The sequence below is a fragment of the Liolophura sinensis genome, chromosome 7 (genome assembly GCF_032854445.1).
Source record: "Liolophura sinensis isolate JHLJ2023 chromosome 7, CUHK_Ljap_v2, whole genome shotgun sequence".
Lineage (NCBI taxonomy): Eukaryota > Metazoa > Mollusca > Polyplacophora > Chitonida > Chitonidae > Liolophura > Liolophura sinensis.
Window position 1 is genome coordinate 31,861,619 of NC_088301.1, and position 22,899 is coordinate 31,884,517.

The 22,899-nt window shown below is 38.5% G+C and overlaps 2 protein-coding genes across 5 annotated transcripts in view; one reads left to right on the plus strand and one right to left on the minus strand.

Annotated features, from left to right (window-relative positions):
• LOC135471472 (transcription activator BRG1-like) overlaps positions 1-5,171 on the plus strand; it is a 30,489-nt gene extending 25,318 nt beyond the window's left edge. For 3 of the 4 annotated variants that reach the window (XM_064750718.1, XM_064750720.1, XM_064750719.1), the window contains exons 29-32: positions 1,532-1,715; positions 2,222-2,277; positions 2,919-3,002; positions 4,496-5,171. In XM_064750718.1, coding sequence (XP_064606788.1) covers positions 1,532-1,715; positions 2,222-2,277; positions 2,919-3,002; positions 4,496-4,603 — 432 coding nt within the window. In that variant the 3' untranslated portion in view covers positions 4,604-5,171. Of the gene's footprint in view, positions 1-1,531; positions 1,716-2,221; positions 2,278-2,918; positions 3,059-4,495 lie in introns of all 4 variants that reach the window. The other variant, XM_064750721.1, reaches the window with a different exon arrangement.
• Positions 5,172-8,278: 3,107 nt separating this feature from the next.
• On the minus strand, positions 8,279-22,639 carry LOC135471582 (ribosome biogenesis protein BRX1 homolog). The gene is made up of 10 exons (XM_064750869.1): positions 22,541-22,639; positions 15,561-15,672; positions 14,289-14,332; positions 14,044-14,114; positions 13,626-13,675; positions 12,696-12,769; positions 11,201-11,251; positions 9,872-10,007; positions 8,943-9,037; positions 8,279-8,736 (listed from the first exon to the last, which is right to left on the minus strand). Exons 1-10 carry the CDS (start codon positions 22,637-22,639, stop codon positions 8,545-8,547), a joined length of 924 nt encoding a protein of 307 aa, XP_064606939.1. The 3' UTR covers positions 8,279-8,544.
• Positions 22,640-22,899: the final 260 nt, after the last annotated feature.

Genomic DNA, 22,899 nt, shown 5'->3' on the forward strand with positions numbered 1-22,899 from the left:
CAGCTTTACATCACAGTAATGCATCTATAGGGTGATTGACCAGTGTGGTTAGGTGTTCATATCCAGGTCTCTCAGTTTAGGCTGCAGCTTTTAAGTTAGGAGGTTTCTCAGGTCAGCAATTTACCCCAGACACTCAGCTGTATACCTGGTCGCCATTTTATAGTTGAAACGTTCTGGAGCATTGCATTAAACACTAATGAAAGAAAGTACATCAGAATAGATGCCTTCCCTGTATGAAGTGACCTTCAGTTTCCTAGGGGTTTTTAAATTTTTCGGTTGCTGTACTAATCTGGTGAAAAAAAAGCCCTTTTTGAGTACACATCCAAGTACTTGTACCTGACGAATAAGTCCATCAAAATGAAACTACTGTGACTTCAGTTACGTATTTTGCCTAATTATAAGCCTTCTATTGATTGTTTAATGTTTGTATGGTGACTGGATAATAGCAGTGGTGTAACTAATAACTTTTTAGGGTGCTTGCTCTCGGTGCAGATTGACAATGAAAACTGCTTGCCTGCACTCAATTTCATTTGCCATGCCACGACCCAACCAATTGTTTTACAATTTATTGCAAACATTAACATTGAATTTGTGTTGAATGAAAAACAACCCCTGTTTCCACATTCATACATATTTATCTTACATGTTATTGCAATGAAGTCATTAAAATAAAAGAACTGACTTCAGATTTGTGTTGTGCTGTTCATTCATGTATCTGTTTGATGTATTCAGTCATTAACCATACATTGCAGTTCACTCATATACTACTACATGTATATGAGTGCAGATCTTTTAGCTTGACCCAAGGATTCCAACAAACATTCATTTTCTAAAACAGGAACCTAATGTATTTATTGATAGAAGTTTGGGAATAATTTGTCAGATGTATTTGTTTTATTTAATTATTACTCAGAATCCATTATGAGTGCTTACACTACATTGTTTTCGACCGGTAGTAAGTCAAAAAGACTCCACTGAATCTTCTCATTTGCCACGAACACTAGGTAAACGACATGGTGACCAGCCGCCACTGAGCCTTCTCGGTGTTGTGTGGAGAGTGCTAGGCCTAGACACACTTCTGATTTTATAGCACGAATACATCTGTGTCTGGGAGAATACGCACTGTACACTAGGCAAAAGCCTCGTTCTGATTTCATCCACCCATTTGAAAGCTGTGCATGCTGAAGTGAAGTTCATGATTTTACACAAATATTTTATCAGTGCAGTTCAAAGATTCAAGGAAGCGAAGGATTGTCAACATGTGCAGTTCAGATCATAGATTATTTTATTGCTCAGGCATGTCACTTCCAGTTGCAGTTAAGTTACATAGCTGAATTGTAATGTTAAGTTGTATGGGTTTACAACGCCATACACGGCTCTGTTTTCTTAATACGCAACTTGATCAGCATAAACCAGTATCAGTGCGACTGTGCACTGAAAAAAAAAAGTAGTAGTACAATATAATGTCCTACTTCCTGATTTAGACTTTTGCTGGGACTGATTGAACTGAGTGTTGTTGTTGTTTTGTTAGATATACGAGGACTCCATTGTGCTGCAGTCAGTGTTCACAAGTGCCCGAGAGAGGCTGGAGAAGGGGGGTCAGTTCCCGTCTGACGATGAGAGTGGGAGTGACGGGGAGGATGTAGAGGGGGAGGGAGAGAGGGCAGAAGAGGAGGAAGAAGAGGAGAATGGAGGCGAGGAAGACGATGAAGATGGTCAGTACCAGGTCATCCTTAAACACCCATTTGTTGAGCATGACCGTACCCTAGCACCATAGTGTATGATCAATTGACCGATTAAGAATTCTTATTTTTTAATTCTTACTGATGATAAAGATGGTGATTATTATGGACAAAAGTGATTTTTATACTTTAAAATCCCACTGAGAACCTCTCCTTTATTGGACAGTTCATCAGGTTTCGCGCAGCAAATCACATCGCATTACCCACCATATAACATCGTCCAGCATACCACATCATCCAGCGCTCTACATCATCCAGCACACTACATCATCCACCATATAACATCGTCCAACATACCACATCATCCAGTACATCGCATCATCCACCATATAACATCGTCCAACATACCACATCATCCAGCATATCATCCACCTTACATCTGCACCTTACATCACCATCCATGAGCTAAAACTTCAGGTGAATCAGCAGATGGACTGTCAGCTTGAGCATGTGTTCACAGTGGAGTGTTGTGTTAACAGGTCAGTCTGTGAGGATGAAGATCAGGCTGGGCAAAGACAGTGCTAAGAAGAGTCAGGTGAGAGCTCCTCAGACTTTCATACAGTATTAGATCTCTAAAAATATCCATGTTCTAACATTAAATCAAGGATAAGTGGAGTCAAATCTGGCAGATATGGTTTCAAGGCTAAATGTCTGATTTGAATGATGTTTTACTTTTTGTGATGCAGTGTAACATTGGACAGGCCTGACTTCTTTTTCTGTGTTGAAGAAAAAAAAAAAAAAGGAAGGCATCGATACCATAAGGCATTAAATTAAGACAATCTAGAGTATCCCTCTGGTTTTATTTATAGTCTATGGGCACGTTTTAAAAAACCCATTTTGAAGGTCCAAAAGTTTCAACTTTTATATAAACCAACATATTTGAAGCTAGATGCTCAGTATAAGCATATATTTAAGTTTAATCTAAATTACAGTTTTAGGCTGAAGTTTGAAATCGCTTTGTGAAATGGGAACCTTTTTTTTTTTGGTTCAACCATAACAGTTTTGCTAAAAACGACTTTTGTACAAAGCATATGCAGTGTTTGATTAATGTGTTCTCAAGCAACACTTAATGTTGCATTTATTTAAAAGACTACTGACTTAAGCAGTTCACTATGCTTGGGAAGTTTTGTGAAAGCAGGCCTTGAACTGTACTATATACATGTATGTATTTTGCAGGAGAAGAGCCGTCGTCGCAAGTCACGTCAGATGAAGGCCAAGCCTGTGATCAGTGACGAGGATGAGTCTGAGGACTCAGGAGGAGTGAGTGATCAATGATTCCTCATGTCTGCCTGCTCGCTCCCTCGCTCACTTACATGGTAGTAGTGCTCTTGCTTGCATTTTTGTTGTTTTGTAGCTTTTTGTTGGAACGCCTAATTTTTCAACAAGTGTATTGATAACATGCTCTGTCGGTTGATTTCAGCTTTATGGGCGTGTGGTGTCATTGTATTTTCATTTGTTATATTCAGAATTGAGCTAATTTTGCAGCCGCTGAACGTGATGTAGCTGCTCTGGTTCTGCTGGTATAGCTTTAGACAGCATGTATGTTGTAATAAGTTTGCCCAGTTTTGAGTTTGTAGTATTAAAGCTTGCTAACAACATTATTCTTTAAAATATACCTATTGTACTAACAGATTTCACGCAAAGAGACTGTCGTTATTAGATTTATGGACTATTGTCTATTTTTTTAGCCTATATTTAGCTGTCTGCAAAATCATACTCACTACCAAAATTGCCTGTAGTCAGTGACACATAACAGTGTTAGCTCTACACATGAATATGTTGGACGTCCATATTATTATAAAGAGAATAGTTTTTCCAATTCATAATGTTTTATTCCATAAGCTTAATTTCCACACCAAGAACTCATAATTATTCAAAAGCAAGTTTCATGCTGAACAGTGGACGTGGAAAGAAATATGTTTTACAAATTGCCGCACCAACAAGCACTTAGAACAAACTCCTCATAATAACAGTCTACACTACTGTCTCTGTGAGTAGACTAAATCACTTTAATTTCCTAACAGCCAGCTCTAAAACCATACTGCCTTGAGATCATATACTACAAAAGATAAAATAATAAAATTCATTTATTAAGCTTATATTATACTAAAGTGTGTAAACTATTGAAAATATGGCATTGTCAGAAACAGGGTTTACAGTAAAGTTGATAGCAGTTTAGGTAGGTGCTGTCGGTCTCTGTCAGAACATTTTGAACTCCACCCAATATCCAGCATGCCACTGGTTTTGGACAAATTATGATGTCACCCGAGGCAATGTGTTCTTGCCATCGAAAAGACTGAACTTATGGACTTTACAGTTATGAATTAGAGAAAGTGTTAAAGATATATTGGAGGGAAAATTTGTGACTTACTGTATCCACCTTATTGGGCCATTTGAGAGTTTTTTGTGAAGGTTTCACATTTAATTTCTCATCAGAAATAGTTAAGTGTTGGCATAACAAGTATCATTTTAGGCCTTTACATGCTTCTGAAAGTACATTTGTACATACCAAACTTAAAGTGAAATACAGGATTTTCACTAAGAAGAATGCTCCAGCAGTAAGACATAGCAGGACTAAGGAGAAGCCTATAGATAGTAGCTTTGGAAATGTTTTGCTTTTCAACTACAACATACATGCACATGTCAATGTGTGAGAAGTTTCGAAAATCATGGCACTGGATATATACTGTTTTTTTTTTTTTTATCCGCAGTAACATGTCACAAATTTTATGGATATGTTTGGATTTAAACAGGAACAATCTGATGGAAGCGAGGCTGGGCCAAGTTCAAGAAGTTCATCAAGAGTTTCCTCCCCTGCTCCCGGAAGTCATCGCAAAAGACGTGAAGAATGGAAATACTAAGCGTCTTTCTCTTGGTGCAAAGTCATTCTTGGAATGACTTAGCTCAGCAATTTTATGTTCATGTCACATCACTTCCTGATCAGTACATCTTTGGAGCAGCTTGATAGTTTACTAAGTTGGTAATTATATTCATGTAACCCTGGTGTCTATAACTTATCTGTCGGTGAAGGAAATTTTTTGTGAAAGCAGATTGTCACTATGTAAACTGTTAATTTACCTTGTGGTATACTGTATTGTTCACTGACAGGCGAGGTGCCGACATCATTCAGTGATGAAGAGTGAAATAAAAAAATGCAGCGAAATGTTCAGTTCACACAAATTAGCCACAATTTTCATGCCCTCATCATGTCATTCATGTAGAGTTATGTACACTTCGCTTTACACTTTGTGAATATTGGCCCCAAGTGAAAGAACTGTGTTCTCACATACATGTGTATTTTCATTGTGAAAATTTGTCAACCGAATCAAATCAAGTTTTTCGTTGAAGTGTGACTTTTCAAGCAATCAAATGTTTTGAACCATTTCTTCTGGAAAAATTTCAACATTGATGATATATATATATATATATATATATATATATATATGCGTAGCTAGCTTATCGTATTATTAAACGTGTCATGGTTTGTGATATTTGGTCACGTTGCAAAAATAGTCACATCAGAGTTTGATAGTCACTTGAAGTTAACTGTATTTATAATACAGATATTCACCAACAGTTCTCCCTGTACACAGGCTGGGCTTTTGTAACTCAAAAAATAAATGTGACAAAGTGTGGTCTGAATTTGTCATTCATTTTATTAGTTATAAATCCTTTGTTGTTCAGTAATACTAGCATGTTGATGAAATGAAAAAAAACTCGTGCTGTTGGCACTTTTAAATCATTGGTTCATTTCGATTGGTAATCTAGGTCTGCCAACATTTGTCAAAATCATTGAAAAAAAAGGTAGAATGAGTGGTAATAAAATTGAGCGAATTACTGAGCCCCAATCACGTCTTCATACAGAGATCCAGTTGTGGGTGACCCAGGCAGATTTAAGTCTGGTCAGAGCAACTGAAGTTTCAATTGTCATATTTCACACAGCTCACACTATGTCGTAAAAATTGTTTTAATCATGAACTAATGTCACACTGGGGGAAAAAAGACAATTTGGGGAGAAAAACATCTGTGCATTGTAGCAATATAGGTGTCAGATGGAGTTGTTGTAGAAATAGGAATTATAGTGTCTTGCGCTATAATTGGATACAGATACACAAAGTCTGTGACGTGAAATAACTTAGTCGGAGGTGGGCAGTTAGCAGTTAACTATTCAATGGGGACCAGTCATCACTTGTAATAAACATCTAATTATGAGAGAAAAAAAAACCCTCTTAATTTGATTAACCCTCTTGATTTTTTTCCCCGCACTTGGACTTATGGGCTTCCTTACATTTTTGATGGATGGTGGCATTTGAAATATACATGTAATTGATGTAATTAAAAATATTCCGCTTCCCCGTGAACTTTAGAAAACTTGTTCATGTGTTCAGCCTGTGTGGTATTCTGCATATTTACAACACGATTCTGCCTTCTGTAATTTCACACTCATCATTCTGTTAAGCTCTGCAGCCAATTCCACAAAGCTATTTCTGACTTCAATCAAAACTGAAAATACAATTTTATGGTTTACTTTTGAGCTCCATAAATTAACATTTTGACCACTAAAGACAAAATTCAAATTCCAGTGCCAAAAAATAAGTGCTAATCATGTCTGAAATGAGGTCAAAACTCGCACTGTGGGATAGGCCTCTGGGCCTTCGGAAACCAGCATTAGTTAGACTTGCAATGAATTGTCCAAGAGATTGCAGTTTGTCTTTTTATTTCCAAGTATGAATGGTTGCTATTGAACGCTCCATGACAGCAGCACAGGCCACGTGGTGGCAGTCATCGCCTCCTTCAGTTGTCTCCCCTGCTTGCCATGTAGCCAGAATTTATTATTTCACTGGTGTTTTATGTTAAAGTCCGAGAGTATTTCATTTATACGATGGCAACCAGCATTATGGTGGGACGAAATCTAGTGAGATTCAAACAGACCATGACCATCCACAGGTTGCTGCCAGATCTTCCCATGTACGACTGAAGAGGATGCTAAGCAACTTCAACTTACACTGATCGTGTTGGTAAAAAGCTCCTGGGTCACTGTGCTGTGATTAACACGCTAACCACCCGGCTATGGAGGCTCCTTGTAGCGACAATGGTATAGCCTATTAAGTCCTCCACACAACAAGCCATTAATACAGGATTAAACAGGCTGTTATAAAGGAGTCAAAATTTTGCAGAACTGTCCCTTTGATCAGATAAATTTACTACTAGAAAAAAACCCTATACCAACCCAAAGGTAAAGTGACTAATTTCTTTATTCATGTAATTGGTGTTTTGAAAAATGCAGATAATCTGACTATTTCGTCTTCTGCATGGTGTTTAATACAGGAGTTGACTGTTAAGGTTGGAACATTAATAAAACCATGTGGTGCTGTTTTGCCATTTACAGTAGATGGGGATTTGGTCGGGTGGGTGTCTGCCCCCTTGTACAGGTTAGCTGGGGCGGAGAAACATTCTTTGAACAGAACGTTAAATGTTCCAAAGGGTAACCTATTTGACCATACCAGGTTTGGCTGTTGTAAAAACTAGGTTGATGCTTTTGTCAGTCAATAAACCCCTTCTCAGATGTTCATTCTGAAAAGCTGGTTCCTTAATGAAATGACGTCACTCTACCATGTTACAGCCACCTCAACTTTAAAATTCCTCACCTTACAAAAGCTACTAGACTCTTTCAGTGGCCTAATGGCTAGAGCGTCCACCTCAAAGCTGGGAGACTTGGAATCTGGTAATGCGAAAAACTTTAGTACTGAGAGAGTAGAACAAGGAAACAGGACTGGTTGGCCCTGTGTCAGTATGAGACTGGGTGGGGTGACAAGTCTGGTGTCTTCAGGATATTTCAATGGTGGTGGCGGCATGGTCTGTTAAGTATAATATATTCGTTTATTTATTTGATTGGTGTTTTACGTCGTACTCAAGAATATTTCACTTATACGACGGTGGGCGGAAACCCGGCACAGCCCGGGGGGGAACCCATGACCATCCGCAGGTTGCTGGAGACCTTCCCACGTAAGACTGGAGAGGAAGCCAGCATGAGCTGGACTTGACCTCACAGCGACCGCATTGGTAAGAGGCTCCTGGGTCATTACCCTGCGCTAGCGCACTAACTGAGCCACAGAGGCCCCAAATATAATATATAACTCTTAGCATACATACATATATACTAAAGCTACTAGAAGAAGATGAAACAGCTATGTCAGCCTTACGAGAGTTGAACAAGCCGAAAAGACTCTAGAAAAGAACCATACCTTTCCTACGAAGGATATATACACAGGAACTTTCATCCAAATATGGCGAGTGTCAGTCTGAATTCAAACTGTCAACCTATATCCAAATCCATGTAGTTAGTACTTCAAGAAACCTGGACCAAATGAAACTAACAGCATCACACCTTGCAAGTCTTCAAGGTCTTATGCCAGCTGTATTAAAAAGAGCAGCTGACTTTAATACAAAGACAGGTAGTGTTCATGCAATCACTATAGAATTCAACACTGGCCGTCACATTTCAGTTACATGATCATTATCAGCAGGTTCTTCTGGCCAGCTTATTCACATTCATATGACTTTTAACCCACGCAAAAAAGAGCATCTCGGTGACTCGACATCGCGCACATCCAGACCAACTCCCATCCTCTTCATCCAAATGACCTTTGACACCAGCATAGTTGAACTCTGCTAACCCACATCTGTACATTCAACTGACCTTTGACTCGCACAGGAACAGCCAGCTGACCTTTGACCCTACGTATTTGTACATGTACACCCTGGTAACTTAAGGTCACATTTCCAAAGGTTACAGGTTTTATCAGGAGTTTCTGTAGAATGTGTTTTTGGCAGGGCCTGTGGCATCCTCAGGTTTGATTGTCAAGAACACGTCGTCTGTAGGGTCCAGTTTATAAGTCTGATCAAAATCCTTGCGTCTGGATAGCAAAGATTTTTTACTTTCCACTCTGTTGATGTACTTCTTAGCCACTTGTTTTCGTAAAATTTGCCTTTGCTGGAAGAAAACACAAAGAACAATCCTATTAAGTTACATAATTCTCATAGGTCTGAAAACTTATTCTGTTGGCATAGAAAATGAATAATTAGGCTCAAATACTTCTTTGTATTTAATAGGAAGACACATACGAAGTGTTATTAAAATTGTCAAAAAATACATTGTAATAAATAAATAGAGATTAGAATCCTCCCTGATGAACTGACCTGATTTGGGGAGACATAATGTGGGTTCTGATAGAGTGTTGCTCCTCCAAAGCTGCCGTCAAATATCCTCACTAGATTCATCACAAACCTGGGACCTGTGACGATGAAACAATACCAATATACTCACAGGAATTCTTGACTTACATGAGACTTACATGTTGAAACATTCACAAGCATCAGTTTAGCGTCCTTCGGTGTATATATTTATTCATTCATTTCACTGTAATTTAATGAAGTACTCAAGACTTTTCCACTTAATACCATGCATGTCAGTTATACAGGTGGAGGAAAACTGAGTGCCCGGGGTTAAACGACCTGCCTTTGGCAAGTTACTGACAAACTTTCCCATGTGTGAGGCACTACAATGCACACCATACTGGTGAAACAGAAGACTGTGCAAACGGTTACACAAGTGCCATCAACCTGTTATTGTGACCAAGGTCCCAAGAACACTGTGTGTGAGAAAATCTCAGTATTTACAGGCTATGGAATTCGACACACTGCTTTCTACATTAAAAAACATTAAGCCCAATGTTAGAGCCTCATTTGTTTGGCACAAATAGGTTACCTGTCCTGACACAATGGAGAGATGCATTTCTACATGTATTTTAAAACCTTTAACAAGAGCCATAGTTTTGTTATTTAGAAATTCTTCAAAATCAAAACATGAATGACAAAATTTAAATGTGAGCATCTATTGAACAGATCATGTCTGATTTACAAATCATATACACTTTTTCTTGTAAATAATTAAAAAGAAATCAACAACACTACAACAGCACCAATTCTGGTCAGGAAAATGCATAAATCTGATTGACAGTTGAGAAAAGTTTATTATATTTTTGGAAAACGTCACATAATTCAATGCACTGCGGTCATATATAAATGTTTGCATGAATATTTAACACCTGTACTTCCTCCCAGTTTACCTATTTCTGCCAGAGAGCCATCTTCAGCCAGTATTTGATAATTCCTCACCCAGATTCTGTTATCCATGATGGAGAAAGACAAGACTCGGTCAATGAATGGCTGGCTCTTTGGGTGATGGTTAGGGGTACTGAAAATCTGAGCATAACAAAGTGCAGGTGATTAAACCGTTCTGTTCGGATTCTCTTCTCAATATTGGCTTACTTACATGGCTGTACTCTATATGCTGAATATACATCACCATTATAGACCAATATCTATTTTGTTCCATTTACCGACATCACATGATCACACAGATTGACATGTGGGAGTATTATTATGCAGCAGCTTGGACTAGTCTACAAAGAGGAGACACAGATACATGTATATATGATAACCGGCCTCAAATTTCACCCATCACTACTGCACATCTGACCAGAGTCTCAAATGTGTTGCTCTGAGAAAGGTGTTTTTAGGTTTGTTTGGAAGGTAGGATGATATCCTACAGGAAAACTATGGATGTCAGCACAAAAAGAAATATTTTATGATATTCATTTGCCTTTGAAAACGCACTAGTTTTGGATGAAATTTTAGGTTATTTACCTTAGTTTTACATACATAATGCTGTCACCGCTTGGGGTGCATACGATACAGATGTTCACTGGAATAAGGATGTCATATTGATCTTTGACGAATTGTAAACGAACAAGACGAATCACACACAAGTAGCTTCTTCGAATTAATATGAAGAAAAACAGCCACTGTGCTCCATATAGTTCAACAATTATGTTCAATATCATTTTAATACCTTTAAAACAGGCAACATAATGACATAATCAGCCTTGAGACAAAGACTGCACCTTAAAATCTCCATTTTAACTGAAGGAAGCTCTCAGAAGTCTAAGCTCCCTTAAAGTTTAGTTCACAAATCCTTTCAACATATTTCTCTTACGACTTATCTTCCTTTGACACTTCTTCCTCTCTGCATAATATCTGACCTATCTGACATCTTGTACCTGACTGCTTCCATTGGAAAGATTGTCCTTCTGTGATTCTGTTCAAACTTTATATACTTTCTTCGTTCTTTGACGGTTTGTGTTAAACATCAGGATGGAACTTGGCCGATTAATGACCTGAAATGTCCATTTTGGTTGACGGCTGGTGTACGAATCTCTGTTTCAAATGCAGAGATTTTTACACCACCACACCTTCATCCCTTTGCTGGGGCATTGCTTTCATAAGGAGCTCAAAGGCATAGCCACAATTTGCACTTTGGTGCCATTTGGATATGCTCTTAAAATAACTTCACAAGAGTCGTTTTCCTAAAATACATTTCTGGATTAAGAACTCACCTGCACAAACAGTTCCTTCAGTAAGCTCCAGTGGGCAGAGGAATCAAATTTCTGACAAAGAGAACAAAAACTTTATACCAACGTTTTGTGCATTTCACAGCTCCAAGTAGGATTAAGTGTCTTTACATTACATCATCAATACCAAAGGTTTACTCCGACAAGCTCTAGTGACGACTAGAACTAGGGCTTTATGTCAATCATAATCATCAATACTATGGTACACCCATACTGCAACAAGCTCTGATGAGAAGAAATTCTACCAAACTTATTCTTTCATTGGAGTTGAAACATTACACTGTATTTACACATGTAATGGGTAAGGTTATGTTGTGGCATGCTCATAATAAGCCGAATCAGCATTTCATCGAGTTCACAAATGTTGAGACAAGACAGGGTTTTTGTCTCCACCCTAAAGAGTACACGCAGGTTGCAAGGAAACACAACTAACACAACTAAAAGGCAGGATTTTCCTGCATCTATTAACCACACCATTGGGCTGACAGACCCGGCTACGTGAGATGTGTATTCTCTCTAGCAAAAACAGTAAAATCTGTAGCTGCATTAGTTTTGCGAGAACCCCAATCCTGTGTCATCCATATCTGCACGAACATGCGTGACCCCTGAAATGCCAACTTGGCTTATTAAGCAGATCAAGAAAACCTATACAGTACATTTGTAAGTTGTACTAAGTAATTTGTGAGATTATCTCCCGTTGATCAGCTGATAATCACCCGGTCAGCCAGTGTGACTGGCCCTAGAGGTATGAAAGCCATCAAGTCACAAAAATGAGAATAGTCTATGGCTCTATCTTTGAATGGTTTCCTATGACATATTATTTGCTTTGCCTGGACATTAAATTTCTTAGCACCTCGTGTTCTGTTTACCAAGACAGGATGTCATAAAATTATGATTTTATTAACTCATATGGAATCAATTCTGATTTACTCATTTATTTACTTGATTGGTGTTTTACGCCGTACTCAAGAAATTTCACTTATACAACGGCGGCCAGCATTATGGTGGGAGGAAACCGGGCAGAGCCCGGTGGAAACACACAACCATCTGCAGGTTGCTGACAGACCTAAAATTCAGGCCGGAGAGGAAGCCAGCATGAGCTGGACTTGAACTCACAGCGACCACATTGGTGAGAGGCTTCTGAGTCATTACGCTGCGCTAGCACGCTAACCAAGTGAGCCACGGAGGCCCCTCTGATTTACTGACGTGACGATAGGCATGTCCAGACTATGCCAAGTCTAAGCTGAATTTTAGGTATGGCAGATCTATTCAAGCTTGATCAAGGTTTCAGGGTTTAACCCAGGAAATCCTATCTTCACTGTCAGCCAATCGCTGTCAATTTTGTATCCCTTGTAGTACTTAGATCTAAGGCAGTCTGAATCAACAGCCTATCAGTGGCAACCACAGTACAAAAATGCTACTTTGTAATGCCAGCTGTTTATCCTACAAATCTTCTACGTACAGGACATTTAATGCCAACCTTATCAAAGGACAACAATGGCCGTGATCCTTTCAGACAATTGCCCGTCATCTTCAGCTCCATCATAGTGTGCACTTTGGAAGAAAATTAAACAGCACCAGTTTAGACAAACATGCTTGACATAGAATAAACACAGAAGAAAAAAAAATTCAAGGGTGACCAGAAAGATCTACTAAATATTATTTGTTCATATTTCTTCTCACTCCAAGACAAAATAAAAGCAGTGGTCATGTAAGGCTGTAAAATGGATTGCAAACGTCAATGTTAGCAGTGTCAAAGTAACAATACAACTCGTACTGCAGCACTGATTTACACACCAGTCAACACTCTACAGTATACAGTATTCAGCAGCCTACATTTCTACTGATGTACAAATTTTGTTACAGCTTTCTTTCTATCCTTCATGACTCAAATGCTCTCAGAGCGCTGTTAGGTGAGTGATTTAAAAAAATTTCTTCCATGTAATGGGGACACAGCCCCCACTCTCCCTCACACCCCTTCACTCATTCACTGTGCTCATTTCCACAGCTGATGCCCAGCATTCAACATTTTCTGGGCAGAACTCTTTGGATATGTTGTGGGGCAGAAGTTCACAAGCAGAGTAAAGCTATATACATGGTATTTTCCTTATTTATTTGATAGTTGTTTACTGCCATACTTAAAACAGTTTACATTATACCAGGGCAGTCAGTGTTACAGGTGAAGGAAACAGGAGTGCCTGGGTTAAACCATCTACCTTAGGCAAAGTACTCATGTCATGTGTGACATGTGAATACGCACACCATGTTGGTGGAAAATAAGTTATTCAATGAATGTTAGACAAAGCACAGCCACTTAAAAATGTCCTAGCAATTGAAATTGAAAGACAAGCATTTTTAACCACTCAGCTTCCATCCACTCCATGTGTAAAGATGTAACGGGTGAACTTACCATTTTCCAGCAAAAATTTTGCAGATGGTCCCCTCGGCACATTTGAAAACCTGTTACAAGAAACACACACTTAGTTTTGACTAACTGGCCAAATAATACAATCGTTTGTGGATCATATAGATGAGGCACATTATTAAATCAAACGTTCAATGTTATTTCACTCATAAAACTTATTGGCAGGCAAAATGAGGCATAAGCCAAAAAGGTTTTGTGACAGGTGTGTGACTTCAAACACCAGGACAACCCCAAAGGAGGTGCTTCTGGACAGCCAACTTGAGTCTGAAATGCAGAAGACAAAGAAACTAAATTTGTTCGCATCTATTTGACCTCAGGCTATTTTTACAGAGCACAGATGAACAAACACTTTCCTCAAAAAAAAAGTCTGAAGAATGAAAAATTAAATTTAAAGCAGACTTACCACACATACATATCTTGCTTCTTCTTCATTTCAAAATATATGCATTTGTTACAATTCTTCATCTCACAAAGCTGAAATGAATGAGCAATCCAAGGTTGAGGGTTTTCATTTCCAGGAGCAAAAACAGACCCAGTAAGTTTGTTTACAGTTTTATTTGCTACACTTCAAAATTTCCCCACAATTTAAACTCACACAACACTGATTTGAAAAGAAAGAAAACTGGTATCAAATCTTATACTACTTACCTCATTAACAACAAACAGCTGGTCTTTCCTGTTCATCTTTGTGTCTATAAAACAATAAAGTAATTTTTTTATTTGATTGGTGTTTCACGCGCCTCTCAAGAATATTTCACTTATACGAAGGTGAGGAAACCTGACAGAGCCTCGGGGAAACCACCATGGGTTGCTAGCAGACCTTCTCACATACTGCTGGAGAGGAAGTCAGCATGAGATGGACTTGTGGAGCCTTATTAATAAAAGTACTGACAACCCTCAGGTTTATGGGTGGAGGAAACTGGAGTGCCCAGATTACACCACCCAGAGTACCTCCTGACTTAAAAGTGCTAATCATCTTCCCATAGAAACTAGGACAAAACTGACAGACAAGGGAACACTATGGAAAAGAGCAAAAAATAATTAAATGAGATTCCTTCATTTCCTTCAGTAATCTGACTGCCCAGACACTAGAAGTTGTGAAGATTTTCTTCAACATAAGGGTCCACAAATGGCAAAGTAATATAACGTGCAACATTCAAGATGAACAAATAAATCTGTGTCAAAATTCTTGTAAACTGTACTCATGTAATATATGTGCCGGCATGAAAAAGCAAACCTGATACTTAATAGCAGTGTTAAGGCCAGAATAAAGTTGCTGTGACATAATTGACAATATACATTATCGAGGGCCTCCATGGCCGAGGGGGTTAGCAGGCCAGCACCAGGCAATGATCCAGGAGCCTCTCACCAATGAAATCGCTGTGAGTTCTCGTCCAGCTCATTCTGGCATCCTCTCCAGCCGTACGTGGGAAGGTCTTTCAGCTACCTGCGGATTGCCAATTGTGGGTTTCCCCCGGTCTCTGCCTGGTTTCCTCCCACCATAATGCGGGCCGCCAGTATATAAGTGAAATATTCTTGAGTACCGCGTAAAACACCAATCAAATAAATAAATAAATAATATATACGTGATCACGTATTTCATTTATAAAGCCTACATTTGAATGTAGTTACAAAAACCGTATCTACAAAAGTAGAGGTATTCAAAATACAGTTTTCAATGCTGTTTCTACCGATTTCTTACTCCATGTTTACATTTACTTCCCTTTTAGAACATATATTTCATGTAAATATTTAAATAAATATAAAATATATAAATAGACAAAATACTCAAATATATAAAATATTCAAATCTATAAAATATTCAAATCTATAAAATAAACATAAATACAGAAAAATATAGCACTGAGCCTAACTTAAGCGAGGATTGGCTGAAGTCAGCCACGTGTGGAAAAGTCTAACCTGACTTGGAATGTGGCATCATGGTGCGCACATCATTCATCAGATGTCTCAGTCTGTAGGACACCCCTCTGGAGCTGAACACCAACACACGCTGTTTGTTCACCCATTTGGTCTGCTCAACAAAAAGATCAAGCTTTAAATTACTGTATTCCAGCTAGTTTGGTCTGTAAATATGCACTTTCTTCAAAAGCACAAAAAGATAAAAATTAAAGAAATTAGTCAAAATTAGTCAACCTCTCCCAAAACACTCAAGTGGCCCTATGCTCACATAGATAAATCAGTTAAAATTAAACAAAAAGCAAAAATGTGTCACGTTTTACTGGACTTCAGGTGATGCATAATATACATTTATTTCATTATTTACTATAGCTGTGAATAAACAATGTACTCTGAAATTTTTCACTTACATGTGCATGTATATTTTGTATATTGATCTACCGTACTAGACAGACTTCACGCCATTCTATAATCTAGCACAGTAATACACCAGAGAAAGATAAGACAACACGTCTTCATCGTTGAAGGCCCCAAGCCGCACTGCTTTATTCAGAGAAGACCGCGTGGCATGTACATCAGTATGCAAAGTGATACGTCACTGATACGTCACAAGACGTGATATATTACACTCCTCCCTTTTTAGATACGAAGTAACCTTGAGAACATTAACAAAGTTTCAATTAACTTTTAACTTCTTTAAACCTTGTAACATTTTGTTTCTTACAACACTGTTTCATTTTACTTAGATACATTTTATGACACCAACATTAAAACAATGTCACAAGTTTGCTCTAAAAAAAACAGTCAACAACCAAGACATAAAATCTGAGTACATATGTATCTAGAACTTTAGAACAGCTGCAACACTGAATACATATTACAAATCAAGTCTTCGTGGAGGTCTACTTACTCTACCAGACCTTCGAGGAATAAACACAGGAGAATCACATGACACAGTGTCATCAGGTTTACAATCTTGATCAAAAACTTTCGGTGTACATTTAGTAGATTCAGGTAAAGCTACTGCTTCCTTTATTGGACTTGGCACATTAGTTTGTACACTCGGATCATTTACATGTGGATTTCTGACAATGCTTGGATTATTTGGTGCAACACATGTATCCTTCCCTAGTAATACGTCATTTGGATTTTGATCAGATTTAACATTTACAGAGTCATCACAAATAAGATGATCAGCATGAACATAGCGTTTGTTATTACCTGGAACTCGCACAATATAAGTGTGAGGACCTTTAATTGCAACAATGGTACCGGGGATCCATTTTACCTTTCCTCCCCTGATATTTCTTACCCGTACATGCTGATACAAATCAAATTTACGTACAGTGGGATTCAAACCATCGTGATGAAATTTGCTAGCTGTCTGTTTTCTTTCTACCTTTCTTTGTAAGTTAGGCTTTAACAAAGACAACCTAGTTCGCGGCGTTCGCTTCAGAAACAACTCAGCTGGCGTAATACCAGTCGTAGTGTGAGGAGTATTTCTGTAACATGACAGAACATGGGCTATTCTACTTTGAATACTCTCAGACTTTTCACACTTTTTGAACATTCTCTTAAAGCTCTGAACATTTTTCTCAGCTAACCCATTACTTGCAGGATGGTAAGGGGGACACAAAGTATGATCAATATCATTACATTTCAAAAAATCAGAAAACAAATCAGCAATGAACTGGGGTCCATTGTCTGAAACAATTTGTTGCGGTAAACCATACCTTGCGAACAAAGACCGAAGAACAGTAATAGTAGCACTTGATGTGGTACTTGACATTGGAAAACATTCTAACCACTTAGAATAACTGTCGACTACAATAAAAAATTGCTGACCATCGATTTCAGCAAAATCAACATGAATTCTCTGCCATGGCTCTGTAGCCCAAGGCCACAATAACAAAGGTACAGACTTAGGCACTTTTTGTGATTCTACACAACTCGGACATGTTCTGACTAAGTCTTCTATATCTTGATCTAATCCAGGCCACCAGACGAAAGATCTAGCCAAAGCTTTCATCCTACACATGCCGGGATGACCATCATGTAATTCATTTAACAACATTTCTTGAAGTTTAGTTGGTACAACTACTCTCCTACCCCATAATATACAACCATCATCAATTGACAATTCATCTCGTTTTGACCAATAGGGTTGCAAAGTCATATCAGTACAATAATTTGGCCAACCTGAAGATGTAAAATCTAACACTTTACATAATGTAGCATCTTTACATGAAAAATCAGCTATCTGTTTAGCTGTCACAGGTAGATCGCTTAATACTGTACTACAAATATACATTTCATCAGGATCTGCAGTGTGAGAATCATCCACTGGTAATCTACTTAACATATCTGCATTTGCATTATTTTCTGAAGATCTGTATACAATATCATACGAATATCCACTAAGCAACAATGCCCAGCGCTGCATCCTAGCTGCTGCTAATGCAGGAATACCAGATTTGGAACCAAAAATTCTTGTTAGGGGTTGATGATCAGTTACAAGAGTAAATTTCCTACCAAACAAGTACAAATGAAATTTCTTAATTCCATACACAATTGCCAATGCTTCTTTCTCTATTTGTGCATAGTTCTTCTCTGCACAACTTAATGTACGTGATGCATAAGCTACAGGTCTTTCTGAACCATCATTCAACTTATGGCTTAACACAGCTCCTAATCCATAAGGACTTGCATCTACACTTAATACTAAACGCATCTTAGGATTATAGTGCATAAGCACGCTATCACCTGTTAAAACAGTCTTAGCATATTGAAAAGAAGTTTCACACTCTTTAGTCCATTTCCACATTACTGACTTGTTAAGTAACGAATACAAAGCATGTAAATTTGATGACAGATTTGGTACAAATTTACCATAGTAATTCAACATTCCAAGAAATGATTTAAGTTCTGACACATTCTGTGGTCTAGGTGCATTTCTAATTGCATCTGTCTTGCTTTGCAATGGTTTTATACCCTCAGCACACAGCTTATGACCCAAAAATGTCACACTTTCTTTGAAAAATTCACATTTTTCTCCATTTAACTTGACATTGTGTTTCCTCAATCTAGAAAATACTTTCTCTAACACAACAAAATGCTCTTTCTCAGTTTCAGTTGCTACAAATATATCATCCATGTAACATAGCACGTGATCAATATTTGACAATATTTTATCCATAGTAGCCTGAAAAATGGAAGGCGCTGTTTTGACACCAAAACATAACCGTTTAGTTGCTAACAATCCTTTGTGAGTATTTAACACAAGCAACTTAGCAGATTCATCATCTAAATAAAGCTGATTAAATGCACTAGTCAAATCTAGTTTTGAAAACACTTTTGGCTGTGAACCATACTGGGATATCTTAGCAAACAGATCTTGAGTATTTGGTAATTTATATCCATCATCTTTAATCAATTCATTAACTGCTTTATAATCACCACACACTCTAATAGACTTATTAGGTTTCACAACATGGACTGTCGGTGAAGCCCATTCACAACTGTCAACTGGATACAAAATCTCTGATTCAATCAATCGGTCATATTCTTTTTCAACATCTCCAAGCAAAGAATATGGTACAGGTCTAGCCTTCTGATATACTGGTTTAACATTATCTTTCAATGCCAATGATGCTTTAAAACCTTTAATACCATTACCTTCATACGTAAACAGTACACTGTTCTGTCGTAACAGCTCATTGAAACAATCAGAAAAATCATCAGACTGCGGTACATGTTTAGGTAACTTCTTAGTTAGACCAACTTCATTTACAGTGAAAATACTTTGCCAATCCAATTTGATATGTTTTAACCAATCTCTACCCAATAAACATGGTTTCTGACCTTTTACAACAATCAAGTCAAGTTCTACAAGTGGGTTTTCCTCGTACTTTACAGGCACTCTAATTTCTCCCAAAATAGGTACAGGTTCATTTGTATAACTACGCAATGTGATGTTTACATTTCTGAGCGGGAACATTGTTAAACAACTTTTATACAATGTTTCAGATACAGTCGAGCGTGAGGCTCCTGTATCAAGCTCCATTTGTATGTTAGAATGTCCTACAGTAATATCTACTTTAATAGGTTTCATGCTTTGAGTTTGATTTACATTATAATTACCGTAGAGTCCAAATTCATCATGATCAAATTCAGAATTACTGTCTCTTGACTCTTCAGCATCATTTGAAATGTCCACGTATTTCGCTGAATTTCTTGATTTGAACTTACTTTGCGAATGTCCACGACCGCCTCTTGTACCTCTGCTGCCGGTATTTCCACCACTGTTAGAATTTGTGTTATCACTTTTCGGACACATGGCCTTGATATGTCCTCGCTGTCTACACCCATAACACTCAGCGTCTCTCAGTCGACATTCTCCAGTACTATGGTTTCTCCCACCACAGCATTTGCAGCCATCGCCGGATGTACTACGGTGTGCTTGGTCACGACCGCGTCCTCTGCCTCGACGTCCGCCTCTCCTCCCGGGGAACAGTCGGTTCATCTCCGCCGTGCCGTCGTTCATGCTCTCTCGATTAGCGGCATTCGCTAATTCGTCCGCTAGGCATTTCCTTCTTGCTTCGTCAAATGTAAGATTTCGCACAGATAGTAGATGTGTCTGAGTACGTGACATCTTCTGATTCAGTCCCGAAACTAGCTTGTCTCGTAAGGCATCGCCTAGAAAATTGCCGTAATCACAAGTAGAAGCCAATTTCTTCAGACGGACAATAAAGTCTGCCACTGATTCCTTGTCACCTTGTTTCGACACTCTGTCAAACCGAAATCTTTCTGCCATTACATTTGGAGTGGGCGCATAATGTTCTTTCAAGAGGTCCTTCAGTTCCTGATACGTTTTCGTTCTAGGGGCGTCTGGACTACACAAGTTTTTGAGAAGTTTGTATGCTTCTGGACCGATGAGCGATAGGAATAAATTTGCCTTCCTCTCGTTTTCGATGGCGTTCGCTGCCATAAAAGCGTCGCATCTGTCCGTGTAATCTTCAAAAAGTTCAACACTCTCATCAAAAACTCCTAGATTCCCGAAAACTGCCATTTTCCCTTATACGTAGGTACGTTTCGTCTCGTCGCCAGTTTTGTATATTGATCTACCGTACTAGACAGACTTCACGCCATTCTATAATCTAGCACAGTAATACACCAGAGAAAGATAAGACAACACGTCTTCATCGTTGAAGGCCCCAAGCCGCACTGCTTTATTCAGAGAAGACCGCGTGGCATGTACATCAGTATGCAAAGTGATACGTCACTGATACGTCACAAGACGTGATATATTACAGTATACAACAGTGGGTAGGTTTACTGCACAAGTCAGTGGGTAGGTTTACTGCACAAGTCAATGGGTAGGTTTACTGCACAAGTCACTGGGTTGGTTTATTATACAACAGTGGGTAGGTTTACTACACAAGTCAATGGGTAGGTTTATTACACAAGTCAATGGGTAGGTTTATTACACAAGTCAATGGGTAGGTTTAGTATACAACAATGGGTAGGTTTACTACCCAAGTCAATGGGTAGGTTTATTATACAACAGTGGGTAGGTTTATTGTACCACAGACAGTCGAACTAGCTGCACAAATGAGGTTACACTGATCTAACGATGCACTGGTGTGTTGAGCAGACAGAGCCACACTGACTTCTGGTGTCAAACAGGATGTACAACGTCTTCTGTGAGTTTCAGTTGCTGAACATAAGGTTTTTCACAATGTTATTTTGTCCTAACCTGCGTAAATCTGGTTTCTGTGAAAACAACACGTAAACACGTAAAGTGCTTCAAAACAAACACGCACGGTCCCTACTCCAATATGTAAGACAAATTTCAACGATTTTGGCGCACAAGTTGCCTCCACTTCAATGGACTGGTCACCATTTTTGGCTGCCGTACTCGCCATCACATGACCCAGGGAATCCGAATGGAAACGTCATAAGCTGTCAAGCCACAAATATATTCAGTTCGCCCCGACCACATAGGGTAAAAATAAATTACTTAGGACATGCCTCAGTGCTTTTGATTTGTTGACAAGTCATGGCAAAGAAACTGTTTGGACATGCCCCATGCAGTGGCAAAATGACCGCAATTAATACAGTTCCCATGCGACATCTGGCTCTTCTGGCTTGTGATCCTTGGCCAAAGGTCAGGTAAGCCCAGTAAATAAAACCACGTGATGCAAAGGCCAGGGTTTCACAATGTCACATGACATGAAAATGATTACTGCGTGAAATTTAGAATCCAGTCATGGCCGAAGACATTTCGTCAAAACACCAAGGATTTACACTACCTGTTGATCAGAACATAAAAACATGCATGCAGACATGATTTATCTGTCATTGATGCATAAATCTACACGGTCACGGTTTTATTTAAGATTTAATTCTTAAGATTTAAGGTCAATGTGAAGGTAGAAAAGCGAGCTCCTCTGGGATCATTCCAGGAGTGCATGAAACTGACCTAGCAGCAAGGTATGGTACTACATTGTTAAATCTGCTGGCAGCTTCACTTGTGGAGCTAGCGAGTGAACCAGCGTCCACCACCCTACATCATGTACATAAACGTTCACCTGAAAAACCTTCTGACTTGAAAATGCAACACATCAAATAGGATTATTACTACTTGTCAGAAAACCACCGTTTAACAGGTTAGGTTCATTGTGAAAAGCAGTTATCTTAATGAAACGACGTCACTTTAGAACTTGACAGCAGCCTGAGCTTAAAGTCTCCCTAAAATTAAAGGACGTCAAAGTCAAAATGGAAGCAGTAACACCAGCTTTACTTCTCCCAACACCCCACTCCATGCTAAAATCTAGAGACATCTCACTGTAGCATGTGTGCAAGGGGACGTAATCGTTGATCGGTTAATGGACTATTACTAACAATTATAATTAACAATTATAACACCGCACTCATTCTTGAATGTGCATTTAATGCATTTCATATCAAAATAAATATCAAACCTGCTTGGCTGGTGGTTCATCCGATGATACGACAGCGGGTATAATTATTTCATTCTTGTTTTCCTCAGCAGCACGTGCTTCCCGTTTACGTTTCACCATTTTGATGATTAAAGTGCGGAACTGTGACGAATCACCACAACACAATTTATATACTGATTTGTTTGTAACAAATTTCTCCGTATTTTTAGAGGCATTTTTAACGACGTCACATCAAAATAAAATTTAAAATTTTGTGCAAATTTTTTCGGTAAAAAACTAAAATTCAATCCATGATTTTATCTTCAGAGAAGTCAGAATATGTCAAAATTACATTTAGATTGAGTCCAATTAGTAAGGAACGTTTATTTGAGGTGAAAACA

Excerpts from the sequence above, each read along its gene's own strand:
- LOC135471582 (XM_064750869.1), bottom strand. The coding sequence starts at position 22,639 with ATGGTGAAACGTAAACGGGAAGCACGTGCTGCTGAGGAAAACAAGAAT. Across the intron at positions 12,770-13,625 it reads AAAATTTTTGCTGGAAAATG|TGCACACTATGATGGAGCTG; the intron begins GTAAGTTCACCC and ends TTTCTTCCAAAG. Across the intron at positions 11,252-12,695 it reads CATTGTTGTCCTTTGATAAG|AAATTTGATTCCTCTGCCCA; the intron begins GTTGGCATTAAA and ends TCTCTTTGTCAG.